Source organism: Eleutherodactylus coqui, chromosome 1, assembly GCF_035609145.1.
Source record: "Eleutherodactylus coqui strain aEleCoq1 chromosome 1, aEleCoq1.hap1, whole genome shotgun sequence".
In the NCBI taxonomy this organism is placed as follows: Eukaryota; Metazoa; Chordata; class Amphibia; order Anura; family Eleutherodactylidae; genus Eleutherodactylus; species Eleutherodactylus coqui.
In genome coordinates this window covers 379,738,584-379,763,284 of record NC_089837.1, presented here as the reverse complement: position 1 = coordinate 379,763,284, position 24,701 = coordinate 379,738,584, and the positions used below count along the sequence as shown (strand labels likewise).

At 43.2% G+C, this 24,701-nt stretch overlaps 1 protein-coding gene across 6 annotated transcripts in view; it reads left to right on the top strand.

Annotated features, from left to right (window-relative positions):
• LOC136578747 (ATP-binding cassette sub-family C member 5-like) overlaps positions 1-24,701 on the top strand; it is a 120,361-nt gene that overhangs the window by 57,496 nt on the left and 38,164 nt on the right. For 5 of the 6 annotated variants that reach the window (XR_010786655.1, XM_066578920.1, XM_066578924.1 and 2 more), the window contains 8 exons: positions 5,807-5,932; positions 7,482-7,551; positions 11,143-11,231; positions 11,310-11,406; positions 14,411-14,592; positions 16,358-16,504; positions 18,348-18,477; positions 22,710-22,863. Coding sequence is in view for 5 of the 6 variants with exons in the window: in XM_066578920.1 (XP_066435017.1) it covers positions 5,807-5,932; positions 7,482-7,551; positions 11,143-11,231; positions 11,310-11,406; positions 14,411-14,592; positions 16,358-16,504; positions 18,348-18,477; positions 22,710-22,863 (995 nt within the window). In the remaining variant the exon portion in view is untranslated. Of the gene's footprint in view, positions 1-5,806; positions 5,933-7,481; positions 7,552-11,142; positions 11,232-11,309; positions 11,407-14,410; positions 14,593-16,357; positions 16,505-18,347; positions 18,478-22,709; positions 22,864-24,701 lie in introns of those variants that run through there. The other variant, XM_066578940.1, reaches the window with a different exon arrangement.

Genomic DNA, 24,701 nt, shown 5'->3' with positions numbered 1-24,701 from the left:
TGTATTGCCGGCTCCATTGAATGCAATGCGCTGGACAGCTCCAGCCCGTTTCTAATGAAACGCGGCTAGGAGCAGATTTTCGGGGCGATTTTCGGGCATCGGTCACGCGATTTGCGGATGCGCATCCGTCATGCGATCCGCAAATCGCGCGAAAAAACGCCCGTCTGACTAAGGCCTTACACTGTAGGCGAGGGCCCCAAAAAATTGGTGTACCAACAGTACTAATGTACCTCAGAAAAATTGCCCATGCCCAACCAAGAGGGCAGGTGAAACCCATTAATCGCTTTGGTTAATGGGGCTTAATTTCTAACTAGGCCTGGAGGCAGCCCAGTTAAAATAAAAGTTGGTTCAGGCGCAAGTTTCAACGCTTTAATGAGCATTGAAACGTATAAAAATTGTTTACAAAAATTATATGACTGAGCCTTGTGGGCCTAAGAAAAATTGCCCGTTCGGCGTGATTACGTGAGGTTTCAGGAGGAGGAGCAGGAGGAGGATGAATATAATACACAGATTGATGAAGCTAAAAGGTCCTCGTTTTTGATGGTGATAGAGAACGATGCTTCCATCCGCGGGTGCAGCCTACGTATTGTTTAGGTATCGCTGCTGTCTGCTGGTGGAGAAGAAAAGTCTGGGGAAATCCAGGCTTTGTTCATCTTTATGAGTGTAAGCCTGTCGGCACTGTCGGTTGACAGGTCGGTACACTTATCCGTGATGATTCCCCCAGCCGCACTAAACACCCTCTCTGACAAGACGCTAGCCGCAGGACAAGCAAGCACCTCCAGGGCATAGAGTGCGAGTTCAGGCCACGTGTCCAGCTTCGACACCCAGTAGTTGTAGGGGGCAGAGGCGTCACGGAGGACGGTCGTGCGATCGGCTACGTACTCCCTCACCATCCTTTTACAGTGCTCCCGCCGACTCAGCCTTGACTGGGGAGCGGTGACACAGTCTTGCTGGGGAGCCAGAAAGCTGTCAAAGGCCTTAGAGAGTGTTCCCCTGCCTGTGCTGTACATGCTGCCTGATCTCCGCGCCTCCCCTGCTACCTGGCCCTCGGAACTGCGCCTTCTGCCACTAGCGCTGTCGGATGGAAATTTTACCATCAGCTTGTCCGCAAGGGTCCTGTGGTATAGCATCACTCTCGAACCCCTTTCCTCTTCGGGTAAGAGAGTGGAAAGGTTCTCCTTATACCGTGGGTCGAGCAGTGTGTACACCCAGTAATCCGTAGTGTCCAGAATGCGTGTAACGCGAGGGTCATGAGAAAGGCATCCTAACATGAAGTCAGCCATGTGTGCCAGGGTACCTGTACGCAACACATGGCTGTCCTCACTAGGAAGATCACTTTCAGGATCCTCCTCCTCCTCCTCCTCCTCAGGCCATACACGCTGAAAGGATGACAGGCAAGCAGCATGGGTACCCTCAGCAGTGGGCTAAGCTGTCTCTTCCCCCTCCTCCTCATGCTCCTCCACCTCCTCCTCCTCCTCTTCAACACACTGAGATATAGATAGGAGGGTGTTCTGACTATCCAGCGACATACTGTCTTCCCCCGCCTCCGTTTCCGAGCGCAAAGCGTCTGCCTTTATGCTTTGCAGGGAACTTCTCAAGAGGCATAGCAGAGGAATGGTGACGCTAATGATTGCAGCATCGCCGCTCACCATCTGGGTAGACTCCTGAAAGTTTCCAAGGACATGGCAGATGTCTGCCAACCAGGCCCACTCTTCTGTAAAGAATTGAGGAGGCTGACTCCCACTGCGCCGCCCATGTTGGAGTTGGTATTCCACTATAGCTCTACGCTGCTCATAGAGCCTGGCCAACATGTGGAGCGTAGAGTTCCACCGTGTGGGCACGTCGCACAGCAGTCGGTGCACTGGCAGATTAAACCGATGTTGCAGGGTGCGCAGGGTGGCAGCGTCCGTGTGGGACTTGCGGAAATGTGCGCAGAGCTGGTGCACCTTTCCGAGCAGGTCTGACAAGCGTGGGTAGCTTTTCAGAAAGCGCTGAACCACCAAATTAAAGACGTGGGCCAGGCATGGCACGTGCGTGAGGCTGCCGAGCTGCAGAGCCGCCACCAGGGTACGGCCGTTGTCACACACAACCATGCCCGGTTGGAGGCTCAGCGGCGCAAGCCAGCGGTCGGTCTGCTCTGTCAGACCCTACAGCAGTTCGTGGGCCGTGTGCGTCTTCTCTTCTAAACTGAGTAGTTTCAGCACGGCCTGCTGACGCTTGTCCACCGCTGTGCTGCCACGCCGCGTGACACCGACTGCTGGTGACGTGCTGCTGCTGACACATCTTGATTGCGAGACAGAGGTTGCGTAGGAGGAGGAGGGTGGTTTAGTGGAGGAAGCATACACCGCCGCAGATACCACCACCGAGCTGGGGCCCGCAATTCTGGGGGTGGGTAGGACGTGAGCGGTCCCAGGCTCTGACTCTGTCCCAGCCTCCACTAAATTCACCCCATGTGCCGTCAGGGAGATATAGTGGCCCTGCCCGCCTGTGCTTGTCCACGTGTCCGTTGTTAAGTGGACCTTGGCAGTAACCACGTTGGTGAGGGCGTGTACAATTTTGCGGGAGACGTGGTCGTGCAGGGCTGGCACGGCACATCGGGAAAAGTAGTGGCGACTGGGAACCGAGTAGCGCGGGGCCGCCGCCGCCATCATGCTTTTGAAAGCCTCCGTTTCCACAAGCCTATACGGCAGCATCTCCAGGCTGATCAATTTGGCTATGTGCACGTTTAACGCTTCAGCGTGCGGGTGCGTGGCGGCGTACTTGCGCTTGCGCTCAAACACTTGCGCTAGCGACGGCTGGATGCTGTGCTGAGAGACATTGGTGGATGGGGCCGAGGACAGCGGAGGTGAGGGTGTGGGTGCAGGCCAGGAGACGGTAGTGCCTGTGTCCTGAGAGGGGGGTTGGATCTCAGTGGCAGGTTGGGGCACAGGGGGAGAGGCAGTGGTGCAAACCGGAGGCGGTGAACGGCCTTCGTCCCACCTTGTGGGGTGCTTGGCCATCATATGTCTGCTCATGCTGGTGGTGGTGAGGCTGGTGGTGGTGGCTCCCCGGCTGATCTTGGTGCGACAAAGGTTGCACATCACTGTTCGTCGGTCGTCTGCACACTCAGTGAAAAACTGCCAGACCTTTGAGCACCTCGGCCTCTGCAGGGTGGCATGGAGCGAGCAGGCGCTTTGGGAAACAGTTGGTGGATTATTCGGTCTGGCCCTGCCTCTACCCCTGGCCACCGCACTGCCTCTTCCAACCTGCCCTGCTGCTGCACTTGCCTCCCCCTCTGAAGACCTGTCCTCAGTAGGCTTAGCAAACCAGGTGGGGTCAGTCACCTCATCGTCCTGCTGCTCTTCCTCCGAATTCTCTGTGCGCTCCTCCCTCAGACTTACTCCAATTACTACTACCTGAGTGATAGACAACTGTGTCTCATCGTCATCGTCCTCCTCACCCACTGAAAGCTCTTGAGACAGTTGCCGGAAGTCCCCAGCCTCATCCCCCGGACCCCGGGAACTTTCCAAAGGTTGGGCATCGGTCACGACAAACTCCTCCAGTGGGAGAGGATTCGAAACCATTGCTGCCCATTCTGGGCAGGGGCCCGAGAACAGTTCCTGGGAGTCTGCCTGCTCCTCAGAATGTGTCATTGTAATGGAGTGAGGAGGCTGGGAGGAAGGAGGAGCAGCAGCCAGAGGATTCAGAGTTGCAGCAGTGGACGGCGCAGAACTCTGGGTGGTCGATAGATTGCTGGATGCACTTTCTGCCATCCACGACAGGACCTGCTCACACTGCTCATTTTCTAATAAAGGTCTACCGCGTAGATCCATTAATTGTGAGATTAATCTGGGGACGCCAGAAACGTGCCTCTCTCCTAATCCCGCAGCAGTCGGCTGCGATACACCTGGATCCGGAGCTCGGCCTGTTCCCACACCCTGACTTGGGCCTCCGCGTCCTCGCCCGCGTCCACGTCCACGTCCTCTAGGCCTACCCCTACCCCTCAGCATGGTGTATTACCAGTAGTGCAGAAACAGAACGCTGTAATTAAATGTGCCGCTTATTGGCCTGTGGTTGGAGGCTGACTTCGCTTACGGAACGCACAGCAGAGCCAGGAAAGAATTTTGCGCAAGCCTGCTGTAACACTTAGCTGGCTGCATATTAATTAGGACTACTACCCCCAGCAGAGATGCAGTACAGTCAGGACGGTCACAGGCAGCCCAAATAGAATGTTTTTTCCCAAATTTTTTGGGAAAAGCCCACTGCCTATATAGACAGTATACGTCTTTCACCTTTTTCACTGTCCCTGCCTCAGCACTACTGGCCCTATACTATGTAAAATTACTACAGACTGTTTCCCTCTGGACAGGATGACAGCGGTGATGTAACGGCCAACGCAGAGCCAGGAAAGAATTTTGCGCAAGCCTGCTGTAACAGTTAGCTGGCTGCGTATTAATTAGGACTACTACCCCCAGCAGAGACGCAGTACAGTCAGGACGGTCACAGGCAGCCCAAATATATTTTTTTGTCCCAAATTTGTTTGGAAAAGCCCACTGCCTATATAGACAATATATGTCTTTCACCTTTTTCACTGTCCCTGCCTCAGCACTACTGGCCCTGGACTATGTAAAATTACTGCAGACTGTTTCCCTCTGGACAGGATGACAGCGGTGATGTAACGGCCAACGCAGAGCCAGGAAAGAATTTTGCGCAAGCCTGCTGTAACAGTTAGCTGGCTGCGTATTAATTAGGACTACTACCCCCAGCAGAGACGCAGTACACTCAGGACGGTCACAGGCAGCCCAAATAGAATGTTTTTTCCCAAAGTTTTTTTGGAAAAGCCCACTGCCTATATAGACAGTATACGTCTTTCACCTTTTTCACTGTCCCTGCCTCAGCACTACTGGCCCTGGACTATGTAAAATTACTGCAGACTGTTTCCCTCTGGACAGGATGACAGCGGTGATGTAACGGCCAACGCAGAGCCAGGAAAGAATTTTGCGCAAGCCTGCTGTAACACTTAGCTGGCTGCGTATTAATTAGGACTACTACCCCCAGCAGAGACGCAGTACACTCAGGACGGTCACTGGCAGCCCAAATAGAATGTTTTTTCCCAAATTTTTTTGGAAAAGCCCACTGCCCATATAGACAATATACGTCTTTCACCTTTTTCACTGTCCCTGCCTCAGCACTACTGGCCCTATACTATGTAAAATTACTGCAGACTGAGGAAGCAATGCTCTGCACGGCCGATATACAAAAAAAAAAAAAAAAAAGTGCAACACTGCAAAAAGCAGCCTCAACAGTACTGCACATGGTCAGATGTGGCCCTAAGAAGGACCGTTGGGGTTCTTGAAGCCAAAAATAACTCCTAACACCCTCCCTATAGCAACTCCAGCAAGGCAGCACTTTCCCTGAACTGTGTCAGAATGCATCTGTGGCGAGCCGCGGGAGGGGCCGATTTATATACTCGGGTGACACCTGATCTGGCCAGCCACTCACTGCAGGGGGGTGGTATAGGGCTTGAACGTCGCAGGGGGAAGTTGTAATGCCTTCCCTGTCTTTCTATTGGCCAGAAAAGCGCGCTAACGTCTCAGAGATGAAAGTGAAAGTAACTCGAACATCGCGTGGTACTCGTCTCGAGTAACGAGCATTTCGAACACGCTAATACTCGAACGAGTATCAAGCTCGGACGAGTACGTTCGCTCATCTCTAATAATGTTCTCTATCACAATTTTACTAAAACCAAACTGAAGTTTATTTGTCAGTAGTTTTCCAAAACTAAAAATTTACAGATTTTTCATGTACATAACATTATTTGTTCTAGTACCTTGTGGAGTGTGATGAAATTTTATATATGAAAGATGGCTACATTTCTGAACAAGGAACACACGAAGACCTAATCAATTTAAAGGGTGATTATGCTCTTTTATTTGAGAGTATGCTGCAAACAGTGAGTATTTTTCACCAAAGTGACTCATTCTTATTTCTACAACCAAGTTTACTCAGTAGCTTGCATGCATACTGTCTGAAGCCACATTTACACATAACAATTGGTAAAACCATCTGACAGCCAATCAGTACAATCATAGCCATATGCCACCTTTTCACTAATGCAAGTTTAATTAAAGCTGTATATGTAATTATTGAATACTGATGACAATGGTGATGATTTTATGTACATACAAGTTATTCTGATAAATGTTATGTTTTACCCCATTGTTGACCTTTTCATGCTTTTAGACTAAGTAATAATCGTTATGTTTGCTAAGAAACGCCTATAATAATTATTGCTACGTGTAATCCAGCCTTTAAACATTGAGAAATATGTACTTTTATTTTAATATAAAGCAACTAACTATGTGTTACATACTCACTATGTGAAAATATATATTCTAATATGTTCCCCTGCATATAATAGAGTTTTGTTGTTTTTGTATAGAGATTTTTACTTTACTGTCTTTATAAAATATAATTACATCTTGTTTTCAAATTTGTGTAGTTAGAGATGAGCGAGCATGCTTGGTCAAGGCAGATACTCGAGCGAGCATCGCTTTTCTCGAGTAACTGCATACTCATCCGAGCAAATGCAGGAGAGGGAGTGGGGGGGAGAGTGAGAGATCTCTTCCTCTCACCCCCGCCGCCCCCCCGCATTTGCTCGGACGAGTATGCAGTTACTCGAGAAGAGCGATGCTTGCTCAAGTATCTGCCTTAACCGAGCGTGCTCGCTCATCTCTAAGTGGTTATATTGCAATTAAAAAAAAACATGCCATTGTGTACACTGGCTGTAAGTAGCCCCTTGAACAACTCAAGGAAGCGAGAATATATCTATGCTGTGCTATTGAATTCAATGGGAGCTGTACCAGCACTGCTAGGCTGGGCCGCTGCAAACTGCTGCCTGCGCTGTCCGTACTGCCAGCAGTGTCTGGATTCAGTTGTTCTGCAGGGATTCCGAGCAGCGGACCCCTGCCGATCCTCAGGATAGCTCAATAGAAAAAAATTCCCCAAAGTCCTAGACAACTCCTTTTTAAAGATGATTTGTTAAAAATCCGCAATCAAATACCCTACTAGAGAATTCTAAGTTATTAAAGAAAGTGGCTACAATGAGTATTTCTTGCTCTGGAGGACTCCACTCTTTCATGCATTACATGGACGACCCATTGATTTCAATGAGCACGGCACCATATAATGTTTTTTCTCCTGTGATGACACTATAAGAGAATTGAAGGCTTGCCAGATCCTCTTGAAGGTTACAGCTGATCATTGGGGTCTAAGTAGCAGGACATCCAGTGGTCCTTATTTTTTGGAGATAGGTATTTTTTTGAAAAAGGTATTGTCTGAAGCAGCCAACTCCTTTAAGTGTCACATATCGCACTGCATTTTCTAGAACATATCTAATGCAGTAGACATCAATAAACCATCATATATATTGACTTTGCTCTTTCACCTCTAAACAGTTTGAAATTGAATTTTGCTTTACCAATGTAATGTTTTTTTTACAGAATGTCATTAAAGGAAATATACAATGTTCTACAGCAGGGATTAATGACACTCAGCAAAATAAAAATCAAGGTAACACGAAAACAAGTAATTTAAGTAGATTGTAGTAAAACTGGTAATTTGATGGGTTCACTACTGTAGCAGCTCAATGCTATTTTACAGTAAGTATATGGATAGTTTTAAGACTGTCTGCACTTAAAACATTTTTATTTTCCAAAGCATCTAAGAAAAAAATTAAAGGGGATGTGACCTATTTATTAAATCACATTTTTGTAATAAACACATTTTTAAAATATTTTTGGTGATTTTTAAAAAAAATCTTCCGTTGCAACCTATATTTAAAACAAAAATCCTAACATTCTGCATTTTTCACACTGACCACAGAGCATAATAATAAGCTGATACTTACTGGTCTGTAGAGGAAACTTTGCAGTAGTCATGTCACTTAAGGTACCTTTACAGAGGACCATTATTGCCCAAATTAACACTGAAAACAGCAAATTTGGGCTATAATTATCCCATGTACATGGAGCTTACTACAGGGCACTGAGTGAGAAATCACTCACTTGTCTGAGTTGCTTGGGTTTCAGCAGAACTAAAAGGCAAGTGACTTTTGGGCCGTTTAAACAGGAGCCACTCAATGTTTGAGTGACTCCTGTTTACTGTGAGTGGAGGTGGGCCGCCAGAACAATCCTGGCCCACGGCGTCTCCATTCACTTAAACAAATATTGCTCCTGTGTAAAGCACAGGAGCGATACTCAGGCAGCAGCCCATGGGATGGTTGTTGGATGCTTATGCACCCAACAGTCATCCTGTGGAAAGGTATCTTAACATCACAGGCAGGATTACACTGAAGGTAGCACCTATATGTAGATTACACAGAATTCACAATATTTATCAGCTGTGACCCCTCCCTGTTAAATAACCTCTGCACGGGTCATAGAACATACCTATAACAGTCTCTCATAAAAGTCAATGGGTCCTCTTTGTCCTTTTTTAAAAATGGCCCATGAGGCTGCTATAAGGCATATCTTCTAAATGGTCTAATTCATGTTAAATGTAGCTCAGGAAAGATGGCAGCCCCCATAGTCATGTACAGACAACATAATAAAAAATTCTACAATCAGAAAATAAAAACATTATTAAAATGTTTCTCTTTCTGGTTTTAATTAATAAATTTTTTTTGTGTGATATAGTCCCTTTAAGAGGTTGTCTTTTCTTATCCTATTAGAGTATATGGTGTCGGGACCTGCTGTGTGAATCACAAAGGGGAGCTGCTGACATAGAGCTGCAATCGATCTGGCAGACCCAGCCAGTTATTTGTAAGGCTAGCTTTTAATGTTACATTCACCCTGGCTGACCCTTTCTGTTCTGTAGAGATCACTTTTCAGTAGTCCTCTTATTGTCACATCATAGGCTTCAACTAAAATCTAACACCTATATATAGATACCACAGAATCCACCATTCACAAGCAATGGTGGTCACAGTTCACCTCTTCTTCCTCCCTGCACAATGACCTCTGCACATGTCACATAGCATGTCTAGAACACTCTCCCATAGAAGGCCATAAATAACTACTGTTTATTGTCTCCTTTGGCCCATAATGGTGCTGTAAATCATATCTCTGAATGATGTTAACATCCTTAATGCCCCATTTACATGAAACAACTGTCATTAAACGGTTGAGTAGCGTTACCCGAATGTTTAGAAAGTCAGATCATCGCTGACAATTGCTAACTCCTTGCTTCCTTTTATGTTAAACACTGAGCGGGAAGCGTTTGGACGTAGTGAGAAGGGAGCGAACCAGCATTTTATGCAGGCTGAAACTGAGAGGCAAATGAATAATGCATGATGGCTTCGTATTTAGATGTAACGATTATCACACATATTCATTTGTTTGAAGGAGTTTTTGTGACAATCGTTACGTGTAAATGAGCCATTAAGTGGTTAAACATTTAAAAGGTTAAAAATAGGAGTAAATTGTTTTGATGAGCTTTTTTAAACTATTGTATGACTACTGTATTCCATTTAGGGATTTTATAATTTCAGTAATTAAAGGTTATTGTAAAAGAATGCAATTTTCCAGTTTATTGTTTATATTCACTTTTAGGCCTCGGTCACACGGGCGGTTTTCCCCGCGATTTGCGGATCGCATGACAGATGCGCATCCGCAATTCGCGTGACCGGGGCCGAAAAATCGCCCAAAAAATCTGCTCCTAGCCGCGTTTCATTAGAAACGGGCCGGAGCAGTGCAGAGCTGTCCAGCGCATTGAATTCAATGGAGCCGGCAATACAGCCGGCTCCATTGAAAGCAATGGGCTGCGGGCGATCTTAGGATGAATTTTGGGGAAGGGCTTAAAAATATAAGCCCTTCCCTGAAAATCATCCAGAAATGTGTAAAAAGTAAAAAAAAAAAAATATACTCACCTTGTCCCGGCAGACGGAGTTCAGCCGCGGCCAGCCGGCAGTTCTCGTGAACTGCTGTGAGTAGTATTCAGCAGCCGGGGATTTAAAATCCCCGCCTGCTGAATGAGCTGCCTCTGATTGGTCACAGCCCTCACCAATCAGAGGCAGCTCTCACTCACCCATTCATGAATTCATGAATGGGTGAGTGAGTGCTGCTCTGACTGGCTCAGCGCAGGGACCAATCAGGGGCAGCTCTCAGCTGTCAACAGGAATTTCTGTTCTATAATAAATCGGACGAGCGCATAAAAAGCGCTCATGTGTCCAATACCATTGCAAAGCAATGGTTCTATAAAAACGGCGATCTCATGCACATGCGCAGATCGCACCAAAAATCGCCCGTCTGACTGAGGCCTTAGGGGATAAAAGTCTGTCGTGGTCATGTGATAGACACGTGCTCAACCACAGTGCAATTATCAGTGCTTTATCTTATCACGAACCAAGCACCTCTGTGCCCAACACATGCCCAAGACAGATTGAATAATCGTAAGAGGAGATCTTGAAAAACTGTGAGGAAATGATACAAGAAGTAAAGTATAGAGGAAAAATGTATCACTTTCATTACACTCAATAAAAAATAGCTTTATTTGCTGAAACTGTAGTACCCCTTTTAATCTTACTGAATGTATCCTTTAAAATGACTAAAGTGTTTTTTCTGAACATAATAAAAGATAAGCATTTAATTTTTCTTAAAATAAAGAACATTGAATGCTCACCTATCCTGGTAGCTCTCCATCCAGCGCTGCAGCCCTGGTGACCGTCGCACGGAACCTGGAAGAAGCGGTGGGCGGACACGTGCCCACTCAGCCACTCACAGGCTTCAGCACTGATTCTTCCATGGCTGCTGAAGCCTTAACAGCCTGAGCTGTCATTTGTACAATGAACAGCATGTGACCGCCTACTGATTCTCCCGGCGGTTACCAGGGCTGCAGCACTAGTTGGGCAGGCCCCGGGACAGGTAACTATTAATTTTTTTCTTTATTTTAAGCCCGTATAACTTTTTTTTTCATGTCCCGGAAAACCCCTTAAAATCAACAATTTATCTAAGAAGACTATGGGAAGGTTCATGGTGGTATATAAGATGAGAAAACCATTGATTTATCTGAGAAATCTCTTTAAGGATGTTATTTCTTTCAGTATATATTAATATTGCAAACTTTATTATTGATGTTATTAAAAAAAAAAAATTAATATTTCAGACATCACCATAAACAGCATGAATCCTAAAGAAACGAATCTAATCAATGCAATAAGCATGGATATCTCCAATGAGATTGTTGGATTAAAAGTAAGAAAAAATGATTAAGTGAAAAATACAGATTTTACAGTTGATAGGTTTCACGTACAAATTTCATCTCTTATACAGGCAAATCAGGCAGATGGAGATAGCAATATGAATGGACATGTAAAAGAATCAGTAACAGATGTAATAGCCCACAGTTATGGTGAAGAGGAGGCCAGGGGTACGTATGGATTGAGCTTGATATCCAGTTACATTTCATATGCACAAAAAGTTATATCATTAATGGTACGTTTACACGTAGTGGAAATGGGGCGGATTTTCCAGGGACCCCGAGTGGCAAACCATGTTGATCTGCTATTGATGACCTGTTTGAGATGGCTGGAAGCAAATATGTAACTGATATAACAGCACACTAAGGTCTCTCCCACACGAGAGTATTTTACCAATCTTTACATTGACTTTCAATTGTGCCTCTCACAAACAGTGCGAAATGCATGTACGAAAAAGAACATGGCATGCACTATCTTGGCGCCTATTACACGTGCATACATGCCAAAATAATGTATGCGGATTGTCGGCACGCAAGAAGTACGCAATTCATTGCATACTTACTGCATGCTCCTGTGAGGGAGATGCGCTGCAAAAAATGCTCATTAGGCTTCATGTCCGCAGGCACGCACAGATTCTAAGTGTGGAATCCCGCAGCGGATTTCGCCCGTGCCCGCAGACATGAGGCAAAAAATTACATTTTACTCACCTGTCTGGACGCTGCAGGCTCTCCTCCGTCATGTGCTGTGCTTCCCTTTTTTCTTTTGGATCTCCTGCTTTTCCGCGGATCCGCGGCACAGTTACAGTGACAGCTATGGGTGTGCCGCGGCATAGATGGCTTCCATTGATCCCTGTGGGATCCGCAGAAAAATGGAGCATGATGCGATTTCTTCCTGCGCGTGTGCTCCCCACTCTGTGAAAAAAATCACATCCACATGCTCTAAATTGCCCTGTGGATGCTAATGCATCCCTATGGGCTTCAAGATCTGTGGATCTCCCACGCGGGAGACACTCACGTATTTTATAATTAAAATCCGCCCATGGACATTAGGCCTTAAAGTGTCAAGAAATATGGCAACACTAAATACAGGAGGATAGATCATCAATAGCTAGAAGTGGGAGAACTCTTTGATTTTTACACATTTATATTATATTACGTTCCTTCTCAATGGGGGCTCACAACGTAAATTCACCTTTTAGTATGTTTTTGGAGTGTAGGAGGAAAGCTATGTAAACAGTGAGAAAATACAAACTTCATACAAATGTTACCTGTATTTGGATTTGAACCTAGAGCTGCAAGGCAACAATGCTAACCACTGAGCTATCATGCTGCTAATTTAGCAAAAGTGATCAAATATTTCTCTACTTGGAAATACTGTGTGTGTATGTATGTATATATATATATATATATATATATATATATATATATATATATATAAATATATAATCCCAGTGGTTTTAATCAATCATTGTAGAAAGAACTTATGATTTTTTTTGTAGAATCATTTCCTGTCCTTTTTTGTTGGCATCTGTTGGGAAGTACTTTGTGTTGAGCCATGGTGGCCTTGACACAGGCCAAGACCTGTCACCTTGCTATGCAGGACAAGGGTTAATGCACCATGTGCAGAGACTGCTGCATGCTGTTTCTCTCTGCTGCATGGGTTAATGCTGGATTAGTCATGCCTGGGAGAAGGTTGGAGGTGTTGTTCTCTAATTGCTCTGCCAGTCCTCAGGTGTGGAGTAGCTTTATATTCTCACCCCTCTCTTTGCTCAGTGCTGCTTATTCAGTTCCCCAGAGGAAAGGCTGGAGTCTGGTGTTCCTCTAGGCTGGGTGAATTGCTAGGTATTCAGACAAGTGCTATTGTTTGCTATCAGTTGTATTTTGGTTTCCCCCTATTGTTGTTGCTTGGTGGTGTCAGTTCATCTCTCCAGGGGCTCCTATAGGGACAATCAGGGCCCAGGAAGAATACAGTGGGGCTGCCTCTATCAAGGCAATGACTCCGCTTTAGGTAGGGACCTGTCACCTCCCTACTTAGTTAAGGCCAGGCTTCCTTACCCCTGGTGTGGTGTTACTGATCTGCTTAGTGTGGTGTTTTCTTATTTTCCCACAGTGTGTACATTATCCTGCGTGGAGCTTTTGTGCCGCACGGGCTTTACACACTGACTTTCAAATTTCTGGTGCGGCACGCACTGTTTTACAGTGCATAGTGTTACAACTGCAGTAGTGTGAACGTCACCCTGTGTCCGTGCTGAGCGTGGTGGTGCACGGACCTGACTTTTTTTTGTGTGTAGGACAAATATTGAAGGCAAAACAGGAAGCAGGCTGATAGGTGATGGGGAAGATATTGGTTGGAAGGAGGAGATGGCTACATGGAAGCAGAAATACAGAATTGCCTACATTATTACACAATAAAACTATGTTTGTGTCACATTATCTGTTCTTTTAATGAACAAAACTGTTTTAATAATGGATATCATACTTGTTGCTTAAGGAGGTTGTCTCTAGAATAAATAATACACAAAAAACACATTTTTCTATTGGAATAATATTTTAAAAAATGCTTCTCTGTCTAGATCAGGGTTGTACAACCTGTTCTAGTCGAAAGACCACATTGTTTCATTATACCAAGCCCAAGGGTAACGTAAGGGTGTAGTCTCATCTGAGACATGGAATAGAGACATACAGTTGCCAGTAAAAATAACTGAACCCTTTGGAATTACGGTACCTGGATTTCCGCATCGATTACTAATAAATTTGGTCTGATCGTTATCTAGGTCATAAGAATGACTGCCTGTTTACTGTGAATGGAGGCGGACAGACCAGAACGGAAAAAAGCTCCGTAAAAACAGGAGCGATTATTGTGTGGACATCTTGTCATCCTGTGTAAAAGGGCCCTACCATACTTTAACTTAACTACTAATACTTAATTATACAAAAACAGGGAGATGAGCTGTCAGTCAACATGCTGCAGGTGGGAAGGGGACGCCACAGCCTGCCTCTTTGACTCGATAGCACTGTTTCCAATTCAGTCAAACTTTAAACCGTGTTTATTCTGATACATAGCTGCACATATCTGACAGGTTCATGCTGTTCATGCTTCGGGCAGTATGAATCCAGGGAAAGCTTCCCTTTAACTATAATCAGTGTCACCCATTTTTTGTAACATTCTTAACAGGTCTCATGCAAGCAGAAGAGAAGGGTGATGGTATTGTGCCATGGAGGATTTATGGAGCATATATTAAAGCGGCTGGAGGTGTGCTAATAATCACCATAAATGCCGTTCTGTTTGTGCTAACCACAGGAAGTGCAGCCTTCAGTACTTGGTGGCTAAGTTACTGGATTACCCAAGGCAGCGGGGTAAGAAAAATGTTGCTGGTTGACATTTAAGTGTACACCCTTATTTCATCTTGGGAAATAAACAAATTGTTATTGAGGTCATTCTAATTGAATGAAGATTTGGTTTTGGTGCTAGTTTTTTTCCCCAGTATATTTACTAATTACTATGTCTTTTTCCATATTATATTAGAGAAATGCAAATAGAGTGCTTTAAGTTCCTGACTCACAGCTATAGCACTTCCTTTTTTATTGTCTGTGTAGTTTAGTGATTTTACAAGGGTAGTAAGCGCATCTAAATTAACACTCATCTGGGACTGGTGTATCTTGTCTCCACCACAAGTATGGGTGAAGACATAGGGAAGGCTGTATCCGCCCAGTGTACGCCCACAAGATGCTGAATGGCTGGCTGGAGCAAGGTCCTAGCAGCGTGGGGATTTACTTATGGCTGGGATGGAAGGTTAGGGTTAGTTTCTGTGTTAGGCTTACATTATTAACTGTAAATCCTTCCATGTGAGAGTGGTGGGGCTGCATTAACATGGAAGCATTTACAGCTAATAATGTAAGCCTAACACTGAAACTAACCCTTCCCTTTAATCCCAGTCATAACTAAATCCCCACGCTGTTAGAACATTGCCGGCCGTGTAACAACTCCCCTCCAGACTCCCCCTCACTCTGCCCCTGGGCAAGGCATGTGTTCCCCGGAGTAGCGCTCCCAGCGTCTCCTCCTACCTGGCATCTGGCTGCATCCTTGGTACCCCTTCTGCCCCCTGTCACAGAATGTGACCCAGCGCTGTAGCGGTTTACCGCTCCCGCTCCTCTCACTCACCCCATCCCGCCTCTTGTCACAGACCATGCTGGTGCTGTAGTGGTTAACCGCTGCCGGCTCCTCTCACTCACCCTGGGCAGGCGCTCTTCTTTGTTCCATAGTGGCTCTGGCGGTGTCACTGTGGGGACACTGGAGTGGCGAGTGGCAGCCCGAGGACGGGAGTGAGTGAGCTGTGCAACCAAGGGAGACTGGAGTGGTGAGTTGCAAAACCTGAGGGAATGAGCCTTGCAGCCAATCAGGGACCAGGGGGCGTCACCTGGCTGTCAAACTGCCTTACCTTTGTGGACACCCATCACGTCCGGTGTTGACAAGGTACAATAGTATCAACTCATCTTATATGTAGTTAATTTTCTTGGGAAGGGGAGATCTATTATGTGTCACCTTCCTCTATGGCTGTACCACCATGCATCTGCTAGTTTCTGGTGCCCCTCTGTGGTGTTCCAAGATGTCCATGCCATTCCTGTCACTACCTGTAGTCAGATGTTATATGCTGCTTTCGGAGGATGACATGAGCAGTTCTGGCCAATCAGAGCAGTGTGTAATGCTCAAGGTTACCGATTCACTACCAGCACTCAATGTGTATTGGGTAGTCTAAGAAGTGGAACTGCCATCTTGGAACAACACAGATGGGCCCAAGGAATCAGCAGAGCAGTGGCTGTATGGCCATAGATGAAAGCAATCAGTAATATTAACCCCTTTGGTTCCTCAACAAATTTAGGACCAGTAATGTACAATACAGCAAAGGGGTTGCTTCAACTTTTTGAAATCGGTAGTGTTGACAAATACTGCAGGGGTATAGTATTGTGCTACAGTTACATCTTTTAACATAAGAGAATATCCTTGTATTTGTTCAGTTGAGCCTTTTTCCTTCCTCTACGGTTTACTTTTCTTTTTCTATTGGATGATTTAGAATGATTATATATAACAAATACTATTGGGTTCATGCTGTGTTATCTTTAGAACATGTCTGTTGCTACAGCTAACTGGACTCGATCAAGCGGAAGTATGAAGGACAACCCTGACCTGCACTTCTATATTACTATCTATACCATGTCTATGGTGGCTGTTCTTTTGCTAAGATTTGCACGAGGCTATGTCTTTGTTAAGGTAAAGTTCCAGTATATTAAAGGTTTTATTTCATATTAAAATATTAGTTCTCTGATTCAGAAGATTGTTGATTTATGTGAAGCCACAAAAAAATTGTTATTGGCAACAAATTTTATGTGGCTCCCGACATAAACAATTCGGTACATCACCTTTCATGTAAATAGTGGTTGATCAATTTTCTCTAATAGCTAACATTAAAATTTTAAGGTCTAGCTACAAATATGAAAACACACAAAAACATGGAGGGTTTACTAATAAAGTGTCCAGGCATATTCAGCATAGTAACTAAATGCCCCACATAGTAGTGATAATCAATATAAGGCTAATCTAGCACTCAATGCTAACACAAGAAAAAAGGAGCATGAAACCAAACTATTAATTTATTAGAAAACATATAACATACATATAACAGACAATACAAGAAGACTAAAATAAAATCAAGGTATGTGGTACAAATGAAAAACAGCTGGAGGATCAATTTTCACTTGACTGTCTATAAGAAAAGAGCATGTTAGAGAGGCAGAATCTCTCAAAGCAAAGATGGTCAGAGGTTCACCAATCTGTTAAAAACGGCATCTAAAAATTGTGGAACAATTTCAGAAAAAATGTTCCTCAATGTAAAATTGTGAAGAATTTGAATATCCAACAATCTACAGTACATAATATCATCAAAAGATTCAGAGAATCTGAGAGAATTCATGTACACGAGGGATAAGGTCGACAGTCAATATTGGATGCTTTAGCTCTACGGGCCTTCAGGCTGCACTGCATTAAAGACAGGCATGATTCTGTAATGGAAATCACTGCATGAGCTCAGGAATACTTCTAGAAATCACTGTCTGTGAACAGAATTCACCTTGCAATCCACAAGTTAAAGCTGTATCATGCAAAGAACAAGCCATATATCAACACAATCCAGAAATGCTCGCGTCTTCTCTGGGCCAAAGCGCATTTAGAATTGACTGAGGCAAAATCGAAAACTGTTCTGTGGTCAGATGAATCAAAATGTGAAAATCTTTTTGGATTCAAACTCTAGAGGAGAGGGATCATCCAAATTGTTAGCACACAGTTCAAAAACCTGCATCTCTGATGGTATTGGGTTACATTAGTGCCTATGGCATGGGCAGCTTACACATCCTGAAAGGCAATATCAATGCTGAGCATTAAAAGGAAGTTTTAGAACTACACATGCTCCCATCCAGACAACGTCTCTTTCAGGGAAGGTCTTATATATTTCAGCAAGATAATGCTAAACCATATTCTGAATCCATCACAATGTCATAGCTTCACAGAAGAACCTGGGTGCTGAACTGGCCACCTGCAGTCCAGACTTTTCACCATTAGAAAACATTTGGCGTATTATGAAATGAAAAATTTGGCAATAAAGACCAAGGACTGTTGAGTAGCAAAAATCCTGCATCAGACATGAATGGGATAACATTGCTTTCCCAAAACTCCAGAAATTTAGAAACATTTACAGAACATTGTAAATAAAGAAGAGGGTATGCTACGTAATACTAGACATGGCGCTATCCGAACTTTTGTGAGATGTGTTGCTGCCATCAATTTCTAAATGAGTTCATTTTTTTAATGAAATGGAAAAATGTCTCACTTTCACCTTTGATGTGTGTTTTATGTTCTATTGTGAATAACATATGGTTATATGAGATTTCCAAATCATTGCATTCTTTGTTTGCTTTACATCTGTTTACATTTTACACAGCATCCCAACTTTTTTGGAATTGAAGTTGTAATAATTAATAATTAATGCTGCTTTTAGAATAATGAACGTATACAGGATATTGATCTAAGGGTAATCTATTGTTTATTTTCTTTAATATAGAGTACTCTGAGAGCCTCAACAAAACTACATGATCTTCTGTTCCAAAAAGTCCTTTGTAGTCCTATAAAATTGTTTGACACAACTCCTCTTGGCCGTATTCTGAACCGTTTCACCAAGGATGTTGATGAAGGTTTGTGGGATATGTGTAATGCACTTCTAGATTTCATTTTTGTCTATACACAATAAACTTCATTCAGTCAGAAAACAAGCATCTGTTTCTGACAAAGAGCTGCAAAATAATCTGTAATCTCATTCTTATAAATAGAGGACTATGCACTTGTATATATGTAAAATAATGAGAGTATCATGATTAAATAATAAACTGGTAGGACTATACCTAACTACTGTGTTTATTTCGTGATGCTTATAGATGTATCCTCATTTGACTTTTCCCATAATGCGACATATCCTTAGATGTGTGGCACGAGATGCAAAAAAGAAAACCTGTCCAAAGGAGGCCCCCGATAATGCAATCTATTGGCCATCCTATAGTCATAATTTCACGTGTCAAAAACTATATACACTACCGTTCAAAAGTTTGGGGTCACATTGAAATGTCCTTATTTTTGAAGGAAAAGCACTGTACTTTTCAATGAAGATAACTTTAAACTAGTCCTAACTTTAAACAAATGCACTCTATACATTGCTAATGTGGTAAATGACTATTCTAGCTGCAAATGCCTGTTTTTTTGTGCAAAATCCACAAAGGTGAATAGAGGCCCATTTCCAGCAACTATCACTCCAGTGTTCTAATGGTACAATGTGTTTGCTCATTGGCTCAGAAGGCAAATTGATGATTAGAAAACCCTTGTGCAATCATGTTCACACATCTGAAAACAGTCTAGCTCGTTACAGAAGCTACAAAACTGACCTTCCTGTGAGCAGATTGAGTTTCTGGAGCCTCACATTTGTGGGGTCAATTAAACGCTCAAAATGGCCAGAAAAAGAGAACTTTCATCTGAAACTCGACAGTCTATTCTTGTTCTTAGAAATGAAGGCTATTCCATGCGAGAAATTGCTAAGAAATTGAAGATTTCCTACAACGGTGTGTACTACTCCCTTCAGAGGACAGCACAAACAGGCTCTAACCAGAGTAGAAAAAGAAGTGGGAGGCCGCGTTGCACAACTAAGCAAGAAGATAAGCACATTAGAGTCTCTAGTTTGAGAAACAGACGCCTCACAGGTACCCAACTGGCATCTTCATTAAATAGTACCCGCAAAACACCAGTGTCAACATCTACAGTGAAGAGGCGGCTGCGGGATTTTGGGCTTCAGGGCAGAGTGGCAAAGAAAAAGCCATATCTGAGACTGGCCAATAAAAGAAAAAGATTAAGATGGGCAAAAGAACACAGACATTGGACAGAGGAAGACTGGAAAAAAGTGTTGTGGACGGATGAATCCAAGTTTGAGGTGTTTGGATCACAAAGAAGAACGTTTGTGAGACGCAGAACAAATGAAAAGATGCTGGAAGAATGCCTGACGCCATCTGTTAAGCATGGTGGAGGTAATGTGATGGTCTGGGGTTGCTTTGGTGCTGGTAAGGTGGGAGATTTGTACAGGGTAAAAGGGATTCTGAATAAGGAAGGCTATCACTCCATTTTGCAACGCCATGCCATACCCAGTGGACAGCGCTTGATTGGAACCAATTTCATCCTACAACAGGACAATGACCCTAAACACACCTCCAAATTGTGCAAGAACTATTTACAGCAGAAGCAGGCAGCTGGTATTCTATCGGTAATGGAGTGGCCAGCGCAGTCACCAGATCTGAACCCCATTGAGCTGTTGTGGGAGCAGCTTGACCATATGGTACACCAGAAGTGCCCATCCAACCAATCCAACTTGTGGGAGATGCTTCTAGAAGCGTGGGGTGCAATTTCACAAGCTTACCTCAAAAAATTAACAGCTAGAATGTCAAAGGTGTGCAATGCTGTAATTGCTGCAAAAGGAGGATTCTTTGACGAAAGCAAAGTTTGATGTAAAAACAATGTTATTTCAAATACAAATCATTATTTCTAACCTTGTCAATGTCTTGACTCTATTTTCTATTCATTTCACAACGCATGGTGGTGAATAAGTGTGACTTTTCATGGAAAACACAAAATTGTTTGGGTGACCCCAAACTTTTGAACGGTAGTGTACGTTTAACCTATACATTTTTTACTGGATTACTGTAATAAATGTCATCTGTTGAGCATCCATTGCCCATATGTTTCTACATTTAAAATTTTTTTTTTTAGCCTAAATTCTCAATGAAATTCAAGAAAAGTTAAGGATGTACACATTTGTCAGTACTGAAGCGCTGACATATTCCACATTGCTGTACACATATTGCATAGATATCTCACCATCTTTGTTTGATGGGACACAACAAACTTTTTATTCATACGCCATAATATACAAATGTATAGTCTGAAAATACACTGAAGTAAATCTTAATCAGTTGGAACAACATTTCATATTGTAAGCAACACTGAAAGGTTCTCTTTAGGTATCTAGTTGAGCCGCATCAAAATTTATCAAATTAAATGTATTTATACTAACATAGTTTGTAAGGCTGCAAAAAACACCATGAGGAAGAAGTCAGTTTTCCTCATTTTAGGCTAAAGAATTCCTTCCTGATTCCAATCCTGCAATCAGAATAATCCCCGGATTAACAACCTTGCTGTAGTAATTAGTGATTATAACAAAAAAGCACTTTTAGTGTTCAGTGATGCTATAGCATTACGTCATACTTCAGGAGTGATCAAAGCATCGCTGGTTGTGATCCTTTAGGAGGACTAAAAGAAAGTGTAAAAATAAGATCAATAAAGTTTTAGTAATTATTAAAAAAAAAGTAATAAAAAAAAACCTTTTGCCATATTTGCAATAAAAAAATCAAAATAATAAACCAAAAATAGGTGTTTGGTATCGCTGCGCATGTAAAAGTCCAAACTATTAAAGTAATTATTATTTACCCTGCACGGTGAACATGGTCCAAAAATAAAGAACCACCGAAATGCACTTTTTTGGTCACCCTATCTCAGAGCAAAAATGTAATAATAAGCGATCAAAAAGTCAATGGTATGCAAAAATGGTACCATCAGAAACGACAGGACATCCCACACAAAATGAGCCCTCACATAACTATGTCGACAAAAAAATAAAAAAGTTATTGTGCGCAGAAAATAGATACAGAAAATAATTTTAAAAAATTAAATATCTTAAAAAAAAAATACAAGTAGTGCAACAAAAAAAACTATATAAGTTTGGTATCGTAGTAATCGTACTGACCCATAGAATAAAGTTATCGGGTCATTTTTGTTGCAGTTTGTGCGCAGTAGAAACAGAATGCACCGAAAGATGGTGGAATGTCGTTTTTTTTTTCCATTTCTCTCCGCTTAGAATTTTTAAAAAGTTTTTTAGTACATTATATGGTACAATAAATGGCACCATTGAAAAATAAAACTCATCCCACAAAAAACAAGCCCTCATACAGCGACGTCGATGGATAAATAAAGGAGCTACGATATTTTTAAAAGGGAGAAGTAAAAAAAAAAATGGAAAAGACAAAAAAGCTCCGTCATGCCATGAATAAGGTTATGTTTGTCTGACACACGTAAGCACCTCAGTTTTTATGGTGGAATTTCTTGAACTTCAATAAAACTGCAAGATTTTGGGAAACATTTTGTGTGCTGGACACTTCCTCTTTGCATCATTTAATGGGTTTTCCATGATTTCCTAAAACTGGCTGTAGAACAGATAAGAGGAAAAAACAATTATCTTTTAAGTGTTCCACTTCTGCAGTCCTGAAGCGGTCACGCATGATTCATAATTTACTTGACCACTGCAGCCATTTGTTTGCCTCAGCAGTCATGCATGAACAGAACATGACCACTGAGGACAGTTATTACCTGCAGCAGATAGGTGAATTATCAATAATAATAATCTTTATTTGTATAGCGCCAACTTATTCCACAGCGCTTTCAGGCATGGATAAATGCAAAACAATACAACAATTGCAACAATTACAATGTGAGATACATTGGGTTAGACACAAATGGGTTGGGGGTGGTACAGGAGGTGCAGGGGTTGGGGAACACAGGCAATAGGAAATTTCATGTACAGATCATTTATTAGAAGGCAAACAGGGTGGAGCACCATAGGGAGGGGCGAGGGACTAGGTCAATGGCACATGACCGCTACAGGGGCTTCTGGCACTTGAGCAGTGGTGCTGGAGCAGCGGGACACTTAAAAGGGGAGTTACGCCTCTTTTTCTTTCTTTTATATACTTGTCTGCTCTCTAGATAATCTTGATAAATCTTGGAAAACCCATTTTAATCTATTTTGTAATGTAAACTAATGACTTGTTATCTATTTCAGTTGATATACGTCTTCCAAACCAAATGGAGCAACTCATGCAGAATGTGATCCTTGTCCTCTTATGTCTCAGCATCATTAGCTCAGTGTTTCCTTGGTTTCTTCTATGTGTGCTCCCTCTGAGCGTGCTCTTTTACATAGTGAATAGAGCTTCCAGGTAGGTAACAAAGTTCTGTTTTGTTCCAGAAATTGAACCTGCTTATGATAATGCTACTCACATACCGTATATTCAGTATTAAATGATACTTTATGGAGCCTTGTTAAAGCTAAATTACAATTTATTACCAGCTCATCATGGGGAGTCTTGCAATTTGTCACTGGTGGTTGAATTGCAGTATAAATGCAAAACAATAAAACTGCATTTTCTAGACTTTAGGCCATTTTCACACAACAGCATTTTGGCCAGTATTTGTATCATTATTTGTAAGCCAAAGTTAGGAGTGGAACACACAGAAAAAAATATAAAGGAAACATTTGTACCTCCTGAGTTTGGCTTACAACCACTGATGCAAAATATTGACCAAAATGCCATGTGAAAGAGTCCTCCGGGCTCAGTTGCAGTTACGTTGAATGCTCCATCGCAGATTTAGGCCCAATGTCCACATGCGGATTGGATTTGCGGAATCCGCAAATCAAGCCGCTCATAGGGAATAATGAATTAAAGTATGCAGATTTCTTTTGCGGACCTTTTAGCCTGGAAAACAAATTGCAGCATGCTCCATTTCAGTGCGGATCCTGCAGGCACGGCTTCCTTTGAAGTCAATGGAAGCCGTCCGATTTGCAGCCTGTCCGCAATCGAAAGTAAGAGTTAAAAAAGAAATCTCTACTGCACATGTGCAGAGGCGTGCCGGCCTGCGCTTCCGCACACATCAGCAATGAAGAAAGTAGAAGACCTGGACAGGCATGCAGAAGACCCAGTCGGGTAAGCAGTGTCCTCAGCCGCGGGCAGGGTCGAATTCCGCTGCAGGCTCCCGCATGCAGGATCCGATAAGCCGGTGGACTTGGGCCTTAGTTAGAATCTCTGATAAAATAGTGAAGTGTTCTATGCTGTTTTGTCTCAGAAAATGCCAGACAGCACAAAGGAAGCTAGAAGGACCCCTTTATAAATGAGTGTAGCAATCAGAGAGTGAGCTGATCAACACAATGCTTTATATGGTATACCCAGCTGTGTAGTTTCCAACTGTTGGTGGCAACCCTAGTACAGGTAGAAAACGGAGAGCTCCAGCACATTCCTAAATAAAATATAATCTTTTTTATTCAATAATTAAAATGCTACACAATAATGTCCCAGATACAGAGACCTATTCCTACACGTTTCAAGCCAGTTTCACTCTTTTTTACTACATGCTGTTAACAAGTGACAGACAGACTTCAAATGTGTAAGTGTATGTTACTGTATCTGGGACCTCACTATGTAATATTTAAATTATTAAATAAAGAAGACTATATTTTACTTTTGTATGAGCTGGACTTTTCTGTTTTATACAGAACTAGAGATGAGCGAACACCAAAATGTTCGGGTGTTCGTTATTCGTAACGAACTTCCCGTGATGCTCGAGGGTTCGTTTCGAACAACGAACCCCATTGAAGTCAATGGGCGACCAGAACATTTTTGTATTTCGCCGATGCTCGCTAAGGTTTTCATGTGTGAAAATCTGGGCAATTCAGGAAAGTGATGGGAATGACACAGTGACGGATAGGGCAGGCGAGGGGCTACATGTTGGGCTGCATCTCAAGTTCACAGGTCCCACTATTAAGCCACAATACCGGCAAGAGTGGGCCCCCCCCCCTCCCAACAACTTTTACTTCTGAAAAGCCCTCATTAGCATGGCATACCTTTGCTAAGCACCACACTACCTCCAACAAAGCACAATCACTGCCTGCATGACACTCCACTGACACTTCTCCTGGGTTACATGCTGACCAACCGCCCCCCCTCCCCCCCACAGCGCACACCAAAGTGTCCCTGGGCAGCCTTCAGCTGCCCTCATGCCA